Source organism: Anomalospiza imberbis, chromosome 1, assembly GCF_031753505.1.
Source record: "Anomalospiza imberbis isolate Cuckoo-Finch-1a 21T00152 chromosome 1, ASM3175350v1, whole genome shotgun sequence".
Classification (NCBI taxonomy): Eukaryota; Metazoa; Chordata; class Aves; order Passeriformes; family Viduidae; genus Anomalospiza; species Anomalospiza imberbis.
The window spans coordinates 132888797-132913421 of record NC_089681.1 but is presented as its reverse complement, the minus strand read 5'-3'; the positions used below and the strand labels follow the sequence as shown (position 1 = coordinate 132913421).

At 35.8% G+C, this 24625-nt stretch overlaps 1 protein-coding gene across 1 annotated transcript in view; it reads right to left on the bottom strand.

Moving 5' to 3' along the window:
• The window catches only part of MALRD1 (MAM and LDL receptor class A domain containing 1), a 236655-nt gene that overhangs the window by 22356 nt on the left and 189674 nt on the right, over positions 1-24625 (bottom strand). The window contains exons 34-35 of the mRNA XM_068212566.1: positions 24467-24592; positions 22329-22395 (exon numbers count right to left, since the gene is read on the bottom strand). Coding sequence (XP_068068667.1) covers positions 22329-22395; positions 24467-24592 — 193 coding nt within the window. The remainder of the gene's footprint in view (positions 1-22328; positions 22396-24466; positions 24593-24625) is intronic.

Sequence of the window (24625 nt, the reverse complement as noted above, 5' to 3'; positions counted from 1 at the left end):
ATATTTAAACCTTCAAACTTCAGCACTTAATACTACTCTGTTGCTATGAAGAGAAATTTGAACTCCAAGTGCATTCTTGAAACATTTCTTGAGGAGAAGAGTTAGGTCTAAATGTGGCTTATTTGAATTAATTTAATAGAAAAGTAAATTTTAACTGTTAATTGGTAATTTCAACCTGGAACTTTGATGAAGCAAAATCTTTCCTGTGATTCAGGCGTCACATATTTGTAATAACATATGGTGAGCTATAGCCAATGATAGAAAAAATTCTAACAGCATTCCAGCATCCATTCAACAAAGTCTCTTGGTTACAGCCATGGAATATGCAGTACAGATGAAAAAATGAGAGCTATTCCCCTGATGTTAGCACTACTGTGCAACGAATCACTGTACATAAAACAATTCAGAGCAGCCTTTATGCTCCTTTAGCATGTACTGCCAGGCAGAACAAAAGTCTAGTTAGCCTGCATTGCAGGTCAACAGCCCTAACAGACAGAGGCTGTATCCAAAAACCTGTAAGATCAAAGAATCCTTGCCATGTTCTGTTTTTCTACTGATGATTTTATGTTAGCAGTTGGGACAAGCTGGCAGGGAGCCATAACAAACATTCTGTATCAATAAGGGGCAGATTTACATTTTGTAAAGCCACAGGACTGAGGTGTTTATATTATCTGAAGTCAGCTTTTGCATAGCTGAAAAAATGATTTCATTAACCCACTTCTTGTCATCTAAGGACATTGCAATTTTTCATTTGGAAAAAAAGTGTGTATTTTTTTCTGCAGAGTTCCTAGCAGATGATTTTTTTTTACTGCTCTTGAAACAGTCTGTTACAAAGCTGATACAATGCCCTACCTTTATTCTTCAACATCAAATAGCTGAAAACCATGACAAGATAACTTACTTTCACAAATACCTTCAAAGAATGAGAATAAGAAATGTATTATATTGATGCACATCAGTTCATTTTTTTCTTTTAGAGTAAATAAATTAACAATATATTATAATGTTACATATATGTTCTCAAATATGACCTGAGGTAATCAACCTTCTAATGTAAAAAAGGAGACAGAACTTATTTGCCTATGATAGTTTACTATCTTTTGAGTGAGAGTACACATTGATCTTTTTAAGTTCTTTTGCTATGGTTTATTTTTTTTACTAGAAGGATTTTTTTCACAGGTAAAATATCCACTAAAAATGATTGGCTAAGGTAGCAGCTGTGTCTGCAGGTGTTTTCTCATGCACAGGTACAAAAGGAGACATGCAGCTGCTATGAAGCAGCAGGAGTCTGAGTTTGCCTCTGCTTGTCTAAAAAGGTGGAAAGCAGAGGAAAACATCCTGCATTATGGATTTTGTTTGTGAGCCAATGTTTGAGACTTACTTTTTAAAATATTTTTTTAAAATATACAGCACGAGATAAAAACCTGCATTTTCATTATTTTCTAAATTATATCTTTATTGAAGTCTTTAATATCTTTAAATATTAGATTTGATGTTGTGATTTTTAGCAATTGCAATAAAACTGTATTTTGCCAACACTGGATTTTATAATGCCTAGTTTTTAATGTGCTCACACCCATTCATACTATTGCCCTATTTCCATTATTAACTCAACACATCCCTTGTTTATTTCAAAGGTCTGTGGCAGCAATGAGAGATGTTCAGGTCTTTGCCCCCTTCCCCCCTCACATCTCTGATGGATGATGTGATTTGCCCTAGGATAAGAACACCAGGTGGGTATTGCAGGAGGAACTGTCTGATGCTTGCACAATTAATGATTCCAGTGTGGGAAGGCTGTGCTGATTGTGGCTGACTTTGGTGCACATCAGCCTGCAAGTGTGCAAAACGCTGCTGGAGACTGGGCCAGCTGGGCTCAGGAGGTCGTAGGCATCCTCCAGGTGGATCCTCGTGGTGGCAGGGACTCACTTTTGAACAGGTGAGTAAAAGCACTAAGATCCAGTCAAATACAGAGATAAAATTCTAAAGAAACTACATAGGTGCTTTGTTGCCTTTTAGCTGTGCTTGCTTCACAGCCAGAGACAAACCTGTCTGTTTCTACATGAACCTGCTTACAGTATAACCCTTTAGACTTGCTTGTGTTACATACTGCTTTGGCAGTATTTAGAGACTGTATTAGCAAGACATCATAATCATTCACATAATCAGGATCAAACTTGTGCCTGATTGAGAGTCTTTTCTCTATTACTTTGGCACATGGTCTTAGAAACTTTTAAAACCACTCAGAGTTCCACCAGTTTAGAAACACATCTACATATCACCACCAGAGAGATTTCTCTGCTACACTGCCTGATCCTGTATGTCCTTCTCCTGAGCTTAACTAAGCCAAATGAGTACAGAAAACTCAGCTCTTTGCTCAGGCTGACCTCATGAAAAGTTAAATTAATTGACTTGAAGGACAGTGAATAATTTCCATTTGAGGGTAAAAGCTTTTTGAAATGGTTCAGAGAACAAATGTTGGCTCAGGTCTCAAGAATATACATGCCCCTGCCACCCCTCTCCCCTGGCTTTTTAATAAACTCTAAAATGCCTTGGCAGAATAGAAGGCCAAAAACTGAACTGTAGTCTTAAGTGCATTAAAAGAAAATAATTAAATACATAAAATATAATTATTTGGTTTTCACCTGCTTATAATAAGTAAGGCTTTTAAGTGGCAGTATTCAAAGTACCTTTTGGGATGCTGTACAGCAATACTCAAAGTTTGATTTACATACATATACATTTCTGACAATTTATGGATATATAGATTTTCTGCTTTAAGCAGTTCGTTATGGCAGACTTCCATTATAAGGAATTCAATTCATGTTCTTTTTCTCAAATATCCAGGAGCAAAATAAAAGTTTATAATCCTATTTTATGTTCCAAGATTACTTCGAAGACCAACAGTTAGATGGGTATATAATCCCAAACATTGGAGCAGTTGGGATTTCTGAAGATGGAGGAGTAAAAATGCTATTCATCCATACGAGTTTAAAGATTATAATATTTTCTGAACCTCTTCACTTGATTTAAATTGGATTTCCAACAGGAATATTTTCCTTAATATTTTATATTTAGGATAGAAGATAAATACCACATGACTATGTTGTAGGATATTTCCACAGAAGATCTTATGAAAAAAAAAAAAAGGTGATTAAGAAAGGCCAACTTACCAGCCAAAAGCCAAAATAATGAGTTGTTCTAAATACACATTAAAAAGAACACCCATATCACTGGTTTTACATAACCTAAATATCAAAACATTAAAACTACAGCAAAAGAAGATTGTAACAAAGAATAAAACCAAATCTATGGTTATGGATACAGCTATGTTAAGGGTTACAAGAACAATCCAAGAATTTTAAATGTGTGAAATCTTTTCATAAAAAATATAGCAATGATTCTTTGAACATTCAAAAATGGCAACTGCCAATCAAACACAAAACGTGTACTTGAAGGACTGGGGGTTGTCACAGATTTCAAATCAGAGCTCAAAAAAAGTCAAGGTCAAGTGTTGTAGTTTATACAGATCAATAAACGTCTGACTCTGTCAAGGACTGTTCAGAAACAAATTCAATAGTAAAAGGAAAAATTATATTCAGGATATTATTAAAAACTCTTCAAGCCTAACACAAACCAATTGAAAAAAGTTCTATTTCAAAGTATTTGCTTTTGGCAAGACATGAGCAAAAAGCTGCCTACTTTATGAAGTCAATATTGGTGTAAGGCTGACAGGCTTTTTCACTTTACATTTACAGATGGAGAGAAGAATATTTACATCAGCTGAATAATTGGCTCTTTTATTGTTATCCTGTTACTTAATACTACAAACTTCTTTTAGTGTTTAAGAATCAATGGAAAAATTAAAAGCCTGTGGGGCCAACATACTGGCAAGAGTAGAAACAGGATTTGTTGTGGGCATATACATATTGTAGAACCTGCATGAACGTCAGTGCAAACTGAAGGAGCCTCTCAGTTTTATAAACTGAGAATTGAATATTTTTTTTTATTTCACCACTGGAATTTTGCTAGTACCTCAGAATATCAGTCTTGTTTTGAAGGTTTAAGGGTTAACTTGAGATCCACACTTGGTGTTCATGCACTTGGCAGTCTTGTGAATAAACCTTTATGTGATTTTATTTATTTTTGAGGTTAATTATTTTTTCCTGAGTTTGTCCCTAAGCAGTTCCGTTCCAACTCTTCTTTTATTTCTCCCTCAAGAAAGAGACTTTGAGAACTTACTTTCCATGAGGATTCAATAAAAGCAGCCTTCCTGTTGCTCTGGTCACCCACACAGCAAAAAGGAAGTTAAACTGTTTGCTGACATATCTCTTATGGTTTGGGTCTGAGCCTTTGCTCTTGAGCCTGCTGCCAAAGTCTGACTTGCACAGACAATACTTTGTGGGTGGTGACTTCACTGGGAATCCAGAGACAAGAATTGGAGAAATGTCCTGTGTGCCATAACTGTGGTGGTTAGGAACGCATTACTGGATCCACACTTTTAAAGTTACAGCAGATGTACTTATTTTGTGGTAACCATACAGTGGAAGAAAGTCATTCTCTGGCCCCTAAACTCCAGCTTAGCTAATCATAAGGAAGGTCAGTAAATGCAGTGTTTTTCTCATGACATTTTATAAACACAGGGTTTGAAAGTGAATGTGGATGGAAAGGCAAATAATCCTTCCATCCCTTATGATCTGCATATAATTGTGGTTTGCCTGAACTGGCTGAAAGCTCAGAGTAATTATTTGGAAAGATTGGAGTTTAGAGAACTAATCTATCTGCATCAATTCCTAACTTACCCTTGCTTTCTTTGGAAAATACAGATTAATTTTGATACATTCATTGATAACAGATATATGTAAAGTCTATCTTAGATCAAGATGTGGCATTTCTATTAATATCATTGATAATTTCCTACAAGGCATTTAGTTCACAGTCATCTCTAAGGAAGAAGAAATGAACACATAAACCAGAATTTACATAAAAGTGAGTAGAAATTAAAGACAGAAAGATACTGAATGCTGTTTAGGATATAGGATTTATTCCTGCATATAATATGGGACATTATGAGCAAAAAAGTAAAAGCCTCATTGAAAGTTGAGCACTGATTCTAGGCAGAATAAATCATTCCAGTTTTGCTTTAGTACATGATTGAAAATAATATTGACTGAATGTTCTCAGCTAGAGTCTACTCACAAACTAGCGTACTTTACAAATAAAGTCCTGCAGAATCTATTAATCAAACTATTATGCACATTTATCTTGCCTTATTCTAACACTAGACTTCCAGGAGCTTCAGTAACATTAAAAAATAAATAGCAAAAAAGTGTACTGATAATTAATTTAGTTTTCAATTTTTTTGTCTAAGTACACAAGAAAATCCAAGTGTTCTGCAAAGAACGTATTATGCTTTCACAGTTATACAAAAGGGTTTTTTTCCAAAAACTGTTTGAGAATCAGAAATCTCTAAGTATATAGAAACTTAACATCCATTTAGGTACTTAAAATTTACTACTGCAGTTCCTGTGTTTGTTATTATATCTGGGTCTGATTTCATCCAGGTAAACAAAAATCCAGAGTTCCTCTTATGAAGAGCTTGCAACAAGCACACTAACAGTTCTGGAGGAGAAATAGCACTATTATAAGCTTGTTGCTGATGAAGTCATAGATGAAAATGGTGAACTTTATTAATATTTAAGGTATATTTCATCAAAAAGCCTCTTGAAAGTTGGTGGGATATGGGTTTTAAAATTGCTTGTATGTTTTGGAAGACTTTATGTTAGGGAAGCTGCACATCCTAAACTCAGAAATCCTCAATTCCAGACTTGCACAATTATTCTCAGAACTGCCAGGCTTCATAAATCTGTGCCTGAAATTGCTGCTTGAACTGTCCTAAAAATAACAACAGCAAAAAAATATTTCCATGTGGGTTCTTTGTTGAAGCAGAGTGAAATTTGTCATAAGGAATGCACACACTTGGCACTGCTTTGAATACTTAGCTTCAATAATTTTTTAAACTAAAAAAAAAAAAAAAAAAGGTGGTTAACAAGGTGGTTAACAGTTTCTCTGTGCTTCCTGTTTCACTAATTCTACATGTTTTGGTTTTGTGCAGCAATGTTTTGGAAGTGTGGGGGTCTGCAGGGGTGGCTACTGTGAGAAGCTGCCAGAAGCATTCCCCCTGTCTGACAGAAAATGCCAGCTGGCTCCAAGATGGACCTGCTGCTGGCAAAGGCTGAGCCCATCAGTGATTTTCCCAAAGTCAAGGTCTGTTTTTGCCCATGATGGTAACTGGTGAGTGATGTCTCCCTGTCCTCCTCTCAACCCATGAGCCTTTCATTACATTTTTTCTCCTCTGTCCAGCTGAGAAGGAGAGTTATAGAGTGGCTCTTTGGTGGGCATCTGGCATCCAGCAAGGGTCAGCTCACTACACTACACCATGATACGAGCCTCAGATAAGAGTCTTCTGCCACCTTTTGTATTTTGGTAAAATCAGAGTGGACACTGTTCTGGAAATACTTTGTATTGAAGACACACTACATTCACAAGAAGAAAAGTTGTTGATTCATATTTTGAAAAAGGAATGAATCTTCTCAGAACCTCTCCCCTCTATCATGGAATGTATACGTGTCCCTGATGTGTCTGTACAGTGATAGCCCAGGCTTGTATGCAAAGAAACACTCAAAGAACCAAGACAAATTTTCTTCTTTTCTAAATATTCCAGAGGTTTTGGCTTGGTCAGATGGGATATTTTCTGTCAAAAATAACTATGCAGACACTTTTCTGACTAGATAGCATTTTTTGGAATATTTTACAAAATTTCAGCTATTCACTAGAAAACTTTAAATCGCTTTTTTTCTAGTTTAGAAATAATTCTTTGCCTTGACAATTTAAGCAAGAATAACACTATGAGCAAGAATGACAGTACAGTAACACTAACAAAGACAGGAGAGTATGTCCAGAGATGGGCAATGAAGCTGTTGAAAAGAGCACAGGTCTGATGAGGAGAGACGGAGGGAGCCTGGAGAAAAGGAGGCCCAGGGGAGACCTTATCACTCTCTACAACTGCCTGAAGGGAGATTGTAGCCAGGCGAGGGTCAGGCTCTTCTCCCAAGTAAAACGTGATAGGACAAGAGGAAATGGCTTCAAGTTGCACCAGGGGAGGCTTAGATTGCATATTGGGAAAACATTTTTCATTGAAAGAGTGGTCAGACATTGGAACAGGTTGCTCAGGAAAGTGCTGAAGTCACTATTTCTAGAAATGTTAAAAAATGTTCAAAAAATGGGGCATTTAGGGATATGGCTGTGCAGAAACATGGTGGCACTAGTTTAATGATTTAACTCAATGACCTCGGAGGTCTTTTCTAGTCTTAACATTTCTTTGATTCTGTGATTCTACTCTCATTTTCATTAATATGTCCTTGAGAGGAAAGGAAAAAGGAGAAAAAGTGATCAACCTTCTAAATGAACTTTAATTCCATTACGCAATATTTAGCAAAGTCTAAACAAATTAGAATTTATAGAACTAGGGCCAAAGGTTCCTTTTTAAAAACACAGTTAATGTAATTTAAATTGAATGCAAATTGTTCTTCTCTGAGTTCCAAGGAAAAAGAAGAAGTTATAAATGAATGAGATTATCCCATGGTATTAACTAAGGTTTTGGTTGGGGTGGGGGGGGTTGTTTGTTTGTGGTTTTCTTTGTTTGTGGTTTTTTTGTTTGTTTGTTTTCTTTTTTCCCCAAAGACCTTGTGAACTATAAAGTACTTTCTTGAGCCAGCCAAAAAGGAGAAAGCTCAGTTTTGATTGACAACACAGCACATGTGTACTTCTGAAATATTAACATAGCTTTGAATTTTGCAGTCTAGCCTGCCTTAAGAAGTGAATTGTACAGTTCACTGCTGTGCATTTTTTGTGACTACTTGTGCATTCTTCAAAGATGTAAGAAGATATGTTCAAATAAAGATAATCTTGAACATTTACCAAATAATTTGTTCTATCTTTTGCATGTCAATATCCAAAAAATTGTAAAAGAAGCTCAAATGTCAAAGGCAGGATTTTTGTCCTATGCTTTGATTCTCTGGATTTATGAGGAAAGCGTATGCCTAATTCCTTCCTGAGCTCATTCCTTGTTTCATGAACATTTGGAACGAAGTTGTTTTGAAAGAGAAACCTACTTTCTGTTAAGTTAGTATAAACAGTTTTGTTTAATTGTACTCTACACTTTGTCAAGAGTGCAGACCTGTTAAAACAATCTATTGCTATTGTTCTGCACTGGGAAGAGGACAGGTTATACACTGAGTAAGCAATATTCCAATTGTACTTGCTAAATAAGAAATTATAGATGGAGTTGGAATAAATTATGAAGGCTAGGAAAGCAGGGTCAATATTTAACATTTGATGCAGTAAGGAAAAGGGAGCAGAGACAAAAAAAAGGATCCTCTCTGAAGCTTTTGAAGACCATTGGCCTTTGTAGTCATCCAAGCAAGGACAGTAAATGCTGCACTAACTGAGATCCATGATGATGACAATTTGGGCAAAAAATTTAGTGAGATATGTCATGTAAGAATGCATCTTAAAATGAAAAATCTGGAAAGAATGTGCAAGGTACAAATGCAACTTGTACCATTAGAAGTTCAGAGTGTAGAATTGCAGAGTTCTGAGTGATTAATAAAAGGGTTTCTAGAAGACGCTTCACAAGACTAAAATTCAAGTGACATTGACCTACTATTAGGTGTAAGACTGCACAGAGAAAGCTGATAGTGTTTCACCATCTTTTTCAAATACACAATGGTTCTACCATATAAAATGTTGAACAGACAGAAATAAAATATGGTAAGGCCTGTTGTTTTGGTCCCATTCTCACATGTATTAAAATCTTACTTTGGTTGCATAGGTTTCAACTCTCTGATAGGTTTCAATGAAAATACAAATAAATATACAATTTTTAAAAGTTAAGAAAGAGTAATTTGATAATATGCCAACTTCTATATTATATTTAAATGCACAATTGTGTTGTATGGTCCCATCTTGAAATGAGCTGTTCATAGTTCTGTGGCAGTATAATTTTTCGAGTTCAGAACAAAGCAATAGGTGGATCACCAACTCCTGGGATTACAGAAACTTGTATTTTGCTGTCTGTAGTAACAGCATATGAAAAGAATTTTAAGGGCAGAAAGTTTTAGAAAGAGAGCTGTAGAAGCATTATATATGTGTGTGTGTGTATGTATATATATATATATATATACATACATATATATATATGTATATTTATTTATTTATTTATTTAAAAGCTAAATGAAGGATATTTGCTATACTGTCTATACTGCTATAATCTAGTTTATGCTATTGGCTACACAGCTGTATGTTCATTTTTAGCTTTCCTCTACTATCCTATGATCTGTCAGAAAAAAAGTTCACGGCTATTTCCATTAAGTACAACACTCTCAGTATGTAGGGTTTTGTGCCGATCTTATTAGCAACAAAGAAAATGACTTTACTGATATCATAAGGGAAGTTTATAAATTAAGAAAAATTTGATGACATTAAAACACTAGAACTATAACAACTAGTAGATGCTGTGCAGCCTCTTAAAATGCATTCTGCTAAATCATCTCACCTTAAACTCTAAAATCCAGAGAGGCAGTAAGAAAATATATGTGAATTTTTTGACTATGTAAACACATTCTATTTTCCACACACTAAAATATTAATGAGTTTTAGGAGACCTTCCTTCTGTTTTACTAAGTTCCCAAAAAAGTTCCCATTAATAAAATATAGATTTGCAAAAGATAAAGAATCAAAGATAAAGAGAAGCAAGGCAAATAAAAGCTTTTTTTCCTCCTCTGTTAAGTCTCTTAATAACTCCTGACTTTCAAATTTTTAAATTTTTTGATAGACTACAAGATAAATCAAACCATGCACTTTAATTTACCTGAAAATCAGTAAAAATCAGTTGATGGCAAAAGAGTACTTAAAATCTGAAAATGAAGCCACCAAGAGAAGAAACAACTATTCTTAAAATGGAATTCTGCTCTGTGGAAAGCAAGCATTGGGATATTTGGCTCTATATTTGGCTTTAAGCACTGCTTAAAAATGTTTTGGTCAGTTCCTAGTCATATAAAGCTACACTATCAATTACTTGCATAGGAAACTCAAGCATGCAAGGACTGTGTAACACAGGCTCTATTTTGTAGGTAGTCAACTTGTTAGCTCCCTTATACAACCCTGAGGAATTTTCTTTAATTTGCACTTTTGCCACCAAACGCAGTTGAGCAGACATTTCATCAGTGGAAAATGCAATAGTTAATAAGGATGAATGACAAAAAGATTAAAGTAAGAAATTGGAAAGTTCTAAGTGGAAGCAAGAAACTCATGAAGCAATAAAAATAATTTTCTAATATAGTAAGTTAATGACCCAGAGCTCAAACACACTTAATCTTAGAATTTAGACAATCCTTACTGTATAATCTCCCCTAGAACTTACATTAAAGAAGCCATTGTCACATATTGTTGGCTCCAATACAGTTTTCTTTTCCAAAAAGGCACTTGTTGAGGTTAGCCTAGGTGCAATGCATGTGTTTATACACAAATGATATATTCCTCTATCCAAGGAATTTATACGGCTGCCAAGGTAACCTAGGTATGTACAGAACTAGAGTTAAAAATGGGGAACACACCTCGGGCTTGATGACAACTCTTTTTCTCTGACCACAGAGAGAATGATCATGGTTTTGTCTGCCCAGAGGGTGAGAAAAGGAACAGTTTAGTTCAGTATAGTTGGGAAGCCATATAATAATTTGTTATCTAGGTCTGCTAATACAAAAATACACATACTGCAAATAAAATATCAAGCATCCTGGTTAGTTAGTTTTCTCATTCCCAGGGAAACAATTTGTGGTGGATTGACTCTGGCCGGATTCCAGGTGCACATCAAAGCTCCCCTCCACGACTGGATAGGGGAAACAAAATATAACACAAAGGTTCACTAGTTGAGATAAGGGCAGGGAGAGACCACTCACCAGTTACTGTCAAGGGCAAAACAGACTTGGGGAAATTAGTTGAGTTTATCAAAATCAGAGCAGGACAATGGGACATGAAAGAAATCTTAAAAACAACTTTCACAAACTCCACCCTCCTTGCTGGGCTCTTTCTCCCCGCCTTCTAGTGGTGCAGGGAGATGGGGAATGACCATAATATCAGCTCATCACAGATTGTTTCTGACATTGCTCCAGGAGAGAAGCCCTTCTTCTACTCCACTGAGGGGTCCCTCCCATTGGAGACAATTCTCCACAACTTTCTCCAGCCTGGGTTCCCATGGGATACAGCTCTTCAGGAACTGCTCCAACCTGGGTCCCTTTCTATGGAGTGCAGTCCTTCAAGAACAGACTGCTCCAGAGTGGCTCTCCCATGGGATCCCAAGTCCTGCCAAAAAAGCTGCTCCAGAATGGGCTCCTCTTTCCATGGGTCTGCAGGTCCCTGCCAGGAGCTTGCTCCAGTGTAGACTTCCCATGGGGTCACAATCTTCTTTCAGGCTTTCACCTGCTCTGGTGTGGGTTTCCTCCATGGGCTGCAGGTCAATCTCTGCATCCCCAGGGTTCTCCCTGGGCTGCAGAGGCACAGCTGCCTCACCATGGTCTTCACCATGGGCTGCAGGGCAAACTCAACTCTGATCTGGAGTACCGCCTGCCTTTCCTTCTCCACTGACCTGGGTGTCTGTAGAGTTGTTGCTTTCACATATTCTCACTCCTCTCTTCTCTTCATGCAGTTACATCTGTGTAACAACTTTTTTATTCCTCTTATATATGTTGTCACAGAGGTGTTTCCATCTTCTCTGGTTGGATCAACCTTGGCCACTGGTGGGTTTGTCTTGGAGCTGGCTGGCAGTGGCTCTGTCAGACATGGGGGAATCTTCCAGCAGCTTTTCACTGAAGCCACACCTGTAGTGCCCCTCCCAGCTACCAAAATCTGGCTGCACAGACTCAATATACAGTTCATTTAGACGCAAGCCTTTCTCATCTCCATCATTTAAAATCTAACAAACAAAGCTTATCCTCCTGTAGTTTACTGAATTCTGAAGCCTAGCTTGATGATTGATATTTTAGTGGGTTTGAACAGCAAGGTTTTTGTATCTGCTGAATGGGGCTACAGGGGTGGCTTCTGTGAAAAGCTGCCAGAAGCTTCCCCGATGTTCAACAGAGCCAATGCCAGTTGGCTGCAAGATGGACCTGGCACTGGCCAAGGCTGAGACCATGGGATGCTGAGCACAACGATGGTGGCTGCCACTGTGATGAATTTACTACAACCCTCATTTGTCATCCCCCTGCTCTGCCAGAGGGGAGAAGGAAGAGAAAATGAGGAATCACAAAATCAATTAGGTTGGAAAAGACCTCTGAGATCATCAAGTTTGACCTGTAATCCAACACCACCATTTCAACTAGACTATGGCACTAAGTGCCACATCCAGTCTTTCCTTAAACCTCTAGAGGGCCACTGACTCCACGACCTTCCTGGGTAGGCCATCCCAATCAAATCACCCCTTCTGTGAATAATTTCTTCCTAATGTCCAGCCTAAAGCTCCCCTAGAACAGCATAAGACTATGTTTTCTTGTCCTACTGCAGAGTTAACCTAGTTACCATGGAGTCAAGTTGAGTCAGGGAATAAGGGAGGGGTGGGGGGTAGGCATTTTAAAATATAGCTTTTATTTCTCATTGCCCTACTCAGATTTGATTTGTAATAAATTAAAATAATTTCCTGAAGCCAAGTCTGGTTTGCCTGTGATGGTAATTGCTCAGTGACCTCTCCTGGTCCTTATCTCAATGCACAAACCCCCTGGTCCTTATCTCAATGCACAAACTTATTATATTTTTTCTCCCCTATCCAGCTGAGGAAGGGAGTGATAGAGTGGCTTTGGTGGGCATCTGGCACCCAGCCATGGTCAACCCACCGCAGACATTTATCCCTACAGTAACTCTGGTGTGGAGATCCATAGTGTAATTCTTGCATGAGCCACATCACCTTGATATACTCCAGAGGACATTTCAAAGATCATTTATGTCTTACAATCCAATACATATTTTTAATGAAAAATATTTCTGTACACTGAAAATATGACTTTCACACCAGATGCAGACGAAATTATTTTAGCTTAAAGGTATGTGTACTTTTCCCCCAAAGGACATACAAGTCTCTGTGTGGGAACAGCACATAGTTACTGCTTCCTGCTTAGAGATGTAGCCTAGTAGCTGATTAGAGCAATAGCAAACATGAAAAGCTCCTTCCAAGCATTGAGAAAAATCCTCTGTGTTTGTATGTGTTTAAAATGAAAGCACATGGAGCTTTCCAGATCAGTCAACACTGCAAAAGCTGGCAAGAAAAGTTCAAAAGTTCTTAATTTAGTTGAATTTGCTGCTTTTAGGAAATCCCTTAGCCACCTAGCAACCACACAAAAGGTATAATTCTCAGAGACAAATTCTCACTGACTAAACAAAAGGGAAAATTGCAAACGTGCAAGGTGACTTGATGACATTGTGACACCAGTGTGTCTAGTGGGTCAGACTGAGCAGGCCAAATGTCAGGATGTGGCTGGTACAGAATACAAGATGTATGTCTTTTCTACACGATTTACACAATAGCACAGATTGTCAAATACAGACCTCCATCATTCCCATCTTTCCTGGCATCCTCAGCCCAGACCTATCTTTAGCAGAGTACTTATTTTAGTCACACTTCAAAATTCTTGTCAACATGCTTCATGATATATGTGTTTTCCAAAAGTCTCCCTTACAGCTTTTATGCCACATTCTGTATTGGATTAGGTGTATCCAACCAGCAGCCTCCAGGTGCCTCCTACAGAGAGGACTCTAACACTGAGCTGATTGTCATTCTAGACAACAAAGTCTGATATGCAGACATGCAGGTGTAATCTTAGGGAGTGAAAATACTGGTTTTCATTCCAAGTACTGCTTCTTACTTTCACTTAAATCCAGGAAGACTGAATTTGTAAAAAGGTCATAACTCAGTCTAAGTAAGACTTTATGCTTCCTCAATTGTTCTTTTTCTCTCTTTTGAAAAGTATTCATTATTTTACTGCTATTATTTCCTGTTTTGAACAAAATAGAACAAAAAATGTTTTGATTTAAAGCTTTCTATCCATGTTTCCTACTCTTGAGCATCTGGTATTAGTAGGAGCAACCCTTCAGGGGACCCTCCATACTTTGGCAAACATCCAATATCCAACATTAATTAACATTTTCCCATATAAAAATCTCTCATTACTCAAAATACATCCTCTCCTACACATACACTTCCCACATCCTAAGCTTTTCCTTACTGAAGACAAACCTATCTCCTGAATTTTAAATGTAATAAAGTCTAGAGTTTTGTGTACAAGCCATTCTGAGGTAAAGGTTCATTGCACTTAGTAATAATAAAAATCCAGCTGTGGTTTCCTACACCTTGCAGTTTCCTCATTTTGCTTTGAATCTCTTAAAAGAATGAATTGAAAATCAAATGAGAAATGTAGGATATTTATCAGAGAGCTTGAATCCTTTCAGCAACTTTAGCATTGCTGATCCAACCATTGCTGATTTCTGAGGAGAAATTTTTTTGCTTAATCATTATTATATGTCCAAATAATTTTCACTGTAGCTACTAAATTATACCCTTCTCAATAAGATTATAGTATCTTCAAATTAAAACATCAATTATTTTGTTCAGCAAATAAATATAATTCTCTCTCTGATCTTGAGAGTTGCACTGACATTGATAATGTAGGAAAATCACCTTTTATAATAAAACATGCAATTACTTTTATTCCCAAAGCTGTTTTAGCACCTTTCAACTCCAAAATTTTGCAAGAAAAGGTTGTACAAAGTGTTCATTAAGTTTTTTAAATTAAAATTGTCCCAGAAATTCCTTGCTGATTTTCTTTACAGGTAAAAATCTCTCCACTCAGCAAACATATAATGAAGAGGCAATTTGAAAATACGTAGTTCACAGTTTGTTTTCCAAAATGACCAGTGGGCTATATTTAAAATAAGCACTTCCACTGTGAGTGCTCTTCTGATTCTATCAATGGGTATTCAAGTGAAACTTTTTCCATTTGTCACAGTAATATTTCACCTCAGGAAAACAAAGAAAGACTAAAAGCTACTTAGTTCGTTTCCAGTTTTAAAGATATCTTGAAATTTGTTTTTCTGTAAAAAAAAGACCAAAACCAAAGTGTTAAATGAGGAAGTCTGATTGACATTTGAATCAAGTGTTAGAGATTTCTGAAAAGCATGATCAGAAATGTGTTGTGAGATCATCCTTTGTGTCTATTCAGTTGTATTTATTTAATTGACTCTAACATCTGGCTTTCAATTATGTGCAATCAAACTTTAGCAGTTACATAGAGACAACCTTGTTTTAGTTCTCTAAGAAAACCAGAAAAAGACAGATTCTTTGTGAAATCATTGGATCAGTAGATCAACTGATTAAGACCACTCACAAGAGAACTTCATAGCATATGCCTGCCTCACTGCAGAAGGTGGCAAACTGCACTATGTATTCAATTAGGTTTGTCTAAGATAAATATCAGGGTTTTTTTCTTCATTTCCAGAAGTTGCAAATGCATGAAGCAGCTGGCTTCAGTGTGATAAAGAGCTGACTTCAGCATCATACTATTATCTGCAGAGGAAGAAGAAGGGCAAAACCTGAAGTAAACTCCTTCTAAATACAAAAGATAGCCAGTGTATGCCATTGATAATTGCTCAATGGCAAGTTTCTCACTAGATAAAAATGATTGGGCCAAATGTATTTACTTTGAAGTTACTTGGTACAAGTGGGGAAAATCTAAATGAAAGAAATCCCAACTCATTAAACAAATTTGACATATTTTTTTTCTAAATGAAGGAACATTATTTTGCAAATTCTAATATATGAATGATTCAAAAGATTTTCCCTATTTTTTTTTGTGCTGTGAAATGATCACTGAACATCCTGTGAGCAGGAAATCAGCATGAGAAGCAAAAGCTATTTCATCCCAACTATTGCAAAATAGACCAAATGCTAAAATTTTTGAATCTAAGTTTCTGTTACATTGCACCATAATCCCTGTGGGATTTTCCTTTGGAAAAGGTTATGAAGTTAGAAACATGAAAAACTAAAAGGCAAGAGTATTTTTGCATCAAGTATCTTGATTTCATGAAATGTTTCCAAATAAGAAAGGACTAAGACTGAACAAAAAATAATATAATAAATAGAAACTTTAGGAAATAGTTGACAGTAAGCAAATATTTAAAATGGATTTCCATCAATATATTGCATATTTTCTTTCATGACAAGTTGTGTCTAATTTGTTCTGGAGAAAAAATGTATTAACTTGTCTTACTATTCCTAATTTTACCCAACTCAGGTAACCTGAATTTGGTTTTTAATTTGCAACAGTATCACTGTTCAAATGAGACTTGGGTATAGGAAAGATGTAAAAAAACCCCTTCTCTTTACTAACTATGAATGTTTGTAGATATGTCGTTGCTTCCCAAAACCCAAATCTTAACATGACATTTGTTATCAATGTCTTATCTTTTTGACTACTCATCATGGCTTTTGATTTTATTCATGGCTATACCCTTATTTAATTGCTTTTCTATGTACAACTGATTTTCATTACTACAATTTTCCTGGGTAGGTGTATATACTCAATATAGCATTATCAATTTACCCATGTCCCACTTGTTCAGTAAACCTTAAAGAAAATTCTCGGAGAACAAGTGAAATCGGTACCAATTTACTTTGTTTGAACCACTAATAATCTGCAGTGAATCAGCAGCTGCTATGCCAGCAATCCTCCCTCTGAGGTGGCAATTTCTGAAAGGAGCAGGAGAAAATGTAGGTGCAATGGAAACTGCTTTCTTCTCTTTTTATAGACTCTCTTTACTCATGAATTGGTGTTTCTATATCATCAGTGTTAAACTTCATATTTCCATCAAGTCACATTCCAGATGCTTCCAAACATTTCATTTTCTTAGGATGGAATATTACTATCGCTCCATTTTCCTGACATCCTGTGTGATATAAAAACCATATGAAAATCCTCCTACTTTTAGTTTTTAAAGATACTATCACCATCAGTCCTCAAGAATCCAGTAACACAGAACAAGTAAGAGTAGATCCAAAGTCAAATATGTTTAGGAAAAAAAACAGGAAGAACCCTATGTTTGTTACTGAAAGATATTGTCCAGTGAGGATGTAGGATTTACCTCCTTTTCCACATATGATACTTAATTGGAAAAGGTATCAAACAGTCTACCAAGACATTATGTGATGCTGCATGCCACTTGCAGGGCTCCTCAAAAATTTATCATGCTTACTAGAAGCTAGTATTTTGAAAACAAAACCAGATTCTGAAAAAATGTCTCAACCACCAGAAAAACCCACCCTTTTTTCTTCAAATTTTGTGAAATACTGTTTGCTATTGTACTACTCATGTTAAAATACTTTGTTTGCAATCTAAAACAGATAATTTGTGTTAAAATAATAAGCTCATTGCAAAAATGAGAAGGAAAGAAGTAAAAAATAGAGGACCAATTAACCTGTGGCTTTTCTAAAAAGAATAGGCAAGAATTCCACTTCACTGAATGATTGATTACCCTGAATAACCAATTCTTTTCCTAAAAGAAACAAAAGAGAAAGTAATCTTTACTTTTATCACATAAAAGAAACAAACAAAATAATTCCGTTTCTGTATTTTGGGACAAATCAGCATTTAGATACACAACTACAAAGACAATAATATTTAATTATCTATTTATAATGACTCCTTGCAATTTAAATCTCTACAGCTTAGTTAGATAGATTTTACATATTCAGTAAATTTAAAAACTGTTTAACGAAGATTTATTTCTAATCTACTGTATGAGTGTTTAATTACATGAATGCAATTACATTTTCTTTTTGTTAAGGGATAGAACCTTCTTACACTTCAGACAATAAAGGTGCTTTCATATGCTCTTTAGTACTAGTCAGTCTAACTACTCTGAAATTTGATATATTATGTTGAAAATATTTGTGTAAAATAAAGGGAAAGTCAAGCATTGTATTATGTCCTTCCAACCTAAACAATGCTATTTTTAGTAGGGCCTGCAGAAACAGGGCCAGGAATACTGGTTATAAAGTGAAGAAGGGGAGATTCAGACTAGATATAAGAAATAAATTTTTACAACTAACTTTGTGAAATGCTGAAATATATTGCCCAGAGATGTGGTAGATTGCTGTCAGGTTGGATGGGGTCCTGAGCAACCTGATCTAATTGGAAGATGAAATTACGCATTGCAGGGCGGTTGGATTAGATGAACTTTACAGGTTCCTTCCAACCCAAACCATCTGATGATTCGATGATGATTTAATATTTATTATATGTGAAGTTTAGTACATTTGAATGTGCATGTTTAATATTGCTCTTGTCCAGTTAGATGGGAATGAAAAGCATGTATGAAGAGTCTGTTTTGGTGGGTGGTTTTTTTTGTTTGTCTGTTTGTTGTTTGTTTGTTTATTTGGGTTTTTTTCTGTTCTCAGTGTTTTTTTTTCTTTCAACATTAGTACAATCATTGAAGCCTTACCCTTCCACTTTAGTGTGTTAGAAACACACTTTTCCCAGCTTGCTTGTTCTCCTCTATATTCCTCTCCTATGTTTCCAGGAGTCTGTGGTCTCACTTTAAAGCAAAATTAAAACAAACACAAAGAGATACTGGACAAGCAGTTGGGGAAAGCATATATATAATCAAAGTAATGATTTTGAAATTGGAGGATGGAAATTGCAAAAATTCTAGTCATTATTGCTCAAATTATAGTGATTTGCTGGTGCAATCACAGTAGCTGATTGCCAGCACCAGCCACTTGTCTGCTCATTGACTACAGAAGAGATCTCAGTCAGGACAAATAGGAGTCACATTTTGTCAAATGAGAGTGGCCATAGAATTTCAGATTAAAGCTCCATCTAGTTTGGCAGACAAAGAAAATACCCATGAAATAGGAAGTACAAGACAAATGTCTTCAATATGCGCCCCAATTACTCTCCTGACCAAATAGCAGAAACAAGTGCAAATGACTTTCAAAGCTAACTCAAAAATTCAAATACCAAGCAGGAGCAGGATAGCCATCAAGCTGTGTTTCGTTCAAGTAGGAAGATAACCATTACCCAAGCTCCACTGCCCTGCATTTACTCACATACTCTTACTGAGAACATCCACCAGAACTAAGCAGTCCCATTCTCAAACACCGGGCATCTCACTGATGTTATTGCAGTTTTTATGCACTAGCCAAGAGAAGCTGTTTTTAGTAGCATGAACAAAAATTACATCAATCTGATACATCAGCTTTCTTACCCACTCCAACATATACTGAAATTTTGTCTAGACTTGTAGCCACTGCTTTCATTTCCACTAGTTCTACAGGCATCTCTTCACAGAGGGATGTCAGAACTCACCTCCCACTGCTACTGATCCCTCTTAGTTACATCCTCTTGATAGAAAGGATGATGCTCTAAGTATTAACTTTATATATATATATATATCTAAGCTACGCTAGTTCACACATGTAAAAACATACAGCATCAAAGGAACTGGAGAAGCACTAAATGAATAAAAATCTACTATCTGCTTTCAGTCTCTTCAAATAGTTCAAATGCTAGTGCTTTCTTTTGCCTAAGCAGCTACTGCAAATTCACTGTTCCCATGCTTGCAGGTTAAACTGCTGGAAGCCTATATAGTCAACTACTTCAACCCCACTGCATTAAACCTACAGAAAAATGCAGCTGTTATCACCAGCAAAAATATTTTCCACAAACTCTATCCATTTCTATCAGTGTACCTCAAACTAACCTAAAATCAGCAGCAATTTCAGATTTATAGAAACATGATGGAACAAATGAAGCTTTGAGACCAGACCACTCTAATTTTTTGTTAAACCAATATTCTCAGGGAGGTTTGAGAATGACTTGAACTCCAGACTCCAGTTTTTATAGAAACTACAGCACAATCATTTCACTTGGGGGAAGATCAGAATCCATTTTGCCAGATAAAATAGTAAGAAAAGAATATGTTAACAAATTTTCTCCTTTTCCACTGTGTCTCTGAGTAGTGTTAGTCAAACCCAGGGACTTTTAAGAGCAGTTTGATCCCCACACAATTACCTCTGGGTATCTAGGAAGACTCTGTCTGTCACTTCTGTGGCAGGGCAGTATCTATACTCTGTTCTTTTCAGGAGTCTCCTTGCTGTGGAAAAGGCTTCCTGCACTCTTACACACTCCGCTTTTTTCTGACCTATCCTGCAGTCTAGAAGAACAGTTGCTCTCAAGGGAGGAAGATATTTCTAGCTAAATTTATCATTTATTTTTCAGGAAATTTAGAGCAAGAACTGAGAACTAAAAGGTAAAAAAATAGCATATTTTTCATGATAATTTCTATTTTTGTTCAGTTGTTTTGGGGTTTTGGGGAGTTTGTTTTTGGTTTTGGATTTTTGTTTTTTTTTTTTTTTTTCCCTTGGGTATTGAAAACTGATATACTTCTACATTTTTAATTATTTTAGGGGTTTTTTTTGTTTGTTGTTTTTTTTTTTTTTTTTTTGTCTTTTTATGGTCTTGACGTGGAATTTCAAAAAGTCATGCAGAAGTTTATCTTCATTCAGAAAATAATAAAAGTGCTTATATACTATGTATATAAGTAATTCCTTAAAAATATTACAAAGCCTTGAATGGTTGATATCAGACTGCTGATCTGGCCATCCCTTTTCTTCTCCATTTGCTGTTCTCCAGTCACTTCCCCTACAGGCAGTTTTCAGAAAGCCTATTGCAACATGCACTGGTCTTCTGCATTCTTCTGTAGAGATGACCCAACACAATCTTGTACAGTTCTTGAAGTTATGTTAGCCCCCCAGCCAAGGAATTTTTGTTTCTGTGCCTTTGCTCAGATTGCCTGTGCATTACATCAGAATTAAATATGTTTATTACTGAATGCTGAGGCAAACAATACTACTTACTAGTTTAATATACTATTTTTATTCCAACTGTCTTTTATTTCTGTGGATGAAAAAGACTTGCTAGTTTGGGTTACTTTCTTTTGCAAGTCTGAACAGATGTTCAATTCTCATAATTCTCTTGTACACTTAAAATCTCAATTACTCCCCCAGAGCTTTGTCCCTACAAGAAATTTTATTGTTAATCAATGATTTAATCTACAAATTACAAACCTCCTATTGCAAATCCCTTTATTTTCTGCTGATTTTTCATTCTGCAGTCTTTCTCTATGGTTTTTGTCCCCTTTCTCTCCTTGTGTGTTCAAAAACTTTTGAAGCAGCCATCTTGATGAAATTCCAAAATTCCTGCCACTCTCTGTCAAGAGACTATTCTCTATTCTATTGTAGTGGACATTTTTGGTGAAATCTGCAGGTATTTAACAGTTTTTTTCTGAGACTCAAATTGAAATACCCTGTATGAATGTCCCTATATTTTCTATGTTATATATTGCATTTCTTCATCCAGTCAAGGATAAACCTGTCTTGAAAGACAAAGCAGGCTTATTAATGTGAATCTCCTGCCAACTAGGAGACAAACCTTAGCATCAAATCTTGACTAAGACAGCTACTGTGATAAAACAGTTACTTCTTTAGTAATTTGGCAAACTCTGGCAAGCTCCACTGAACCATGTGAAGGACAAAAGCATGATAATACATAGCATCACTTTCTTTGAACTTAGAAATTCTCCTCTCATTTCCCAAAGGGAAACAGTGATATCTTGTGCAAATGAGCTGCTTCAGATATCCTGAGACTCTTTCTAATGGCTCGTACATTCTACACCAGAATTGCACACATTATTTTTTTTTACCAGAGTGTTTCCAGAAAAAAATGCAAGCATATTTTTAACCCCTTTTTTTTGGGTGGGGGGGGGATAAGTGGAAAAAAACTTTTCTTTTTCTAAATGCCTAACAGGAAGATAAAGATGAATATGTGGCCTGCTGTAAAATCGCATTTGAGGTATAAAACACCTGCTGCAAATAAGGCACAGAAACATGTGTATGTTGCAGTGAAACATGAGACAGAAAACTTAGGGTGTCGGGCCAACAGGTTGTCTCATGAAATAAAAGATAAAAGTTACAGAAAATTCTATCTGATAAATAACATTCTTCTCAAAATGTGGTTTGACTCACTAAATGTAAATAAAAATAGTGTAGACATACAGAGACTTTTTAAAATACACTTCTACCAAATATGATTTCAATCCCTGGGGAGCAAGCCACCTGTTAAACAGCAGCTTTCTCCAACCTCAAGCCCAAGTCAATTGCCAATGAAACTTACTGGCATAATGGAATGTTATCTTTGATGGTGCATTCTCCTCCATTTTTGCAGTATTCTTCAGGACAAACTGCAAACATAAAGGTAAAAATTGTGATTTCCCCCCCTTTTTTATTACATTTGTCATTATCTGATATTCAAAATGGAAAAAATATTCACACCTCTCCTTTTAAGTGCTTAGCACTTCCAAAACATCTTTTTTTTAGATCTGGACTTGCTGATACAAGTGTGAAGTCCTAAGAATATTACAAGCAATGGAGTGCTCTTGAGCTTATTGAAATCCTGATGCTGCACTTGAACAGGCTTCAAATTTTTCTCGAATGAGATTTTCATCTGACTCCAAAAATGGAATTTTTGCCACTTACTTGATTTTCAAACAACAGGAATATATAAAATAAGACCCAAAAGAATTGAACTAATATTCAATTAGTACCTAAGTCTACGTAATTATTAATAGGATTTTTATAGGGCTGGTGAACAGACACTGCTTTGTGACCAACCCTTTTATAAAAGATATTCAGAATTTTAACAATTAGAATCACATCCTTATAAGAATGAGGGAAATCAGGCTTTAAAAGACAAAAGGTGTTTAAGTACTTAGTGATATTCTTTTAAACCTTTTGATGTGCCTTAACTTGGATTTCCACATCACCACATTTCATTTTACTGAAGCTTAGTTTTACATTGCTTTAGCAAGAAAAAACTCAAAATCAAAAAAGAATCCCCTCAATCTTCTTTAGTATGAAAATAACTGGTAATATACCAATTAGACCTAAAGAGTTTTGGATATATGCAAAGTGAAATTGTTTATTGCAGCATATAACAGTGCTATTCAGTGTGGACACCTCCCGTTTCAGGATTAAATTTTGAAAAGTGCATTACTTACTTAAAAGGTCTTTCTGGAAAGATAATGGAAAATTTGTAAATTACTGTTATGCATGTCTACTAGTTTATGTTCTATATTCTCCTATATTGAATTAATTTCTGAATAAATTCTTTTTAATTTAAAATAACTTTTTGTAAATCCAATTTACCAAGTATGAATTCTCTCATCATTATAGGAGTGGTATTTTTTGATATGGAAGTATGATTCCTTCTCTCACATGAGCAAGCTAGGCATGTGAAGGTGTCCCTGCCCAAGTCAGGGCTGTTGCAACTTTGTGATCTTTAAGGTCCCTTCCAACCCAAACCATTTCATGATGCTATGAGAGATCGTGAACACAATACTTGTGGTCAATTTAACTCCCAAAGAAACTTTTGGATGCCTCCCACCAATAAGTGTTTGTAAAACTTTTAGTTTGCGAACAGACAATAAATATATTATAATTAATTATATAATTGCAATGCATGTATGTTGTGAATTTTATCACATAAGTAATAAAAAATATAAAAATAGAGAGTTAAATTCTCAGCTAATGCAAATTCTCAGCTAATGCAGAGTACTGTCAGCACAGAACTGGTCAAGAGTTTATATCTGTCTTGGGAAAGACCTGCAGTACCTTTCTGTCATTGAATGGGACATTTTGAATCCAGATTTAATTATTATTGTCACCATTGTCCATGTATTTGTTAGATTTTGTTAATAAAAATCTAATTTACATTGACTGTGTATTATTGTCTTGTACTTATCTTTCTCCACCATTTAATTACTGCAAATCAAACATCAATATTGTGTCAAATGCACTGTGCTAAAAAAACGCTATTTCATTGATTTTCCAACCTGGATTTGTAATACACTTGGGAAAAAAAAAAAAAAAAACAAAAAACAAACCACAAATAAGCCAAAACACCACCAGCCTTTTACTCAACAATATGAGTTAACTCAACAGCCGAAAATCAAGGGAAGTCCTAAAAGTATACTACAAAGGACTGATTTTTTGGGTTTTTTTTTTTTTTGAACAGCGTGTTTATACAGTAAGAGACACCCCTTATGAAGATGTTAGGATTTTAAGCATATTATTCTTCATCTTTTTCTCACTTTAATCTGTGTTATACTTTCATCAGGAAAATTCATGCCTAATATAATTTGACAAAGTTTTAGCAGAGGAATTTCAGTCAAGTTTGAGGACTGCCAAAACATTCAGTAGGAAATAACTACACTTTATGTGTTTCAAATGATATTTTTATGCAAAACTAAGTACCTGAACAGCCAGATTCATCAAGGCTGGAATCAATGCAGTCTGCAATTCCATCACAACGCTGGGAGAGTGGTATACATTGATTAGTTGAAGCACATAACAAAGAACCATTGGAACAATCTTTAATGGCTGAAATGAAAAGTAACATGGTCATTATTATCA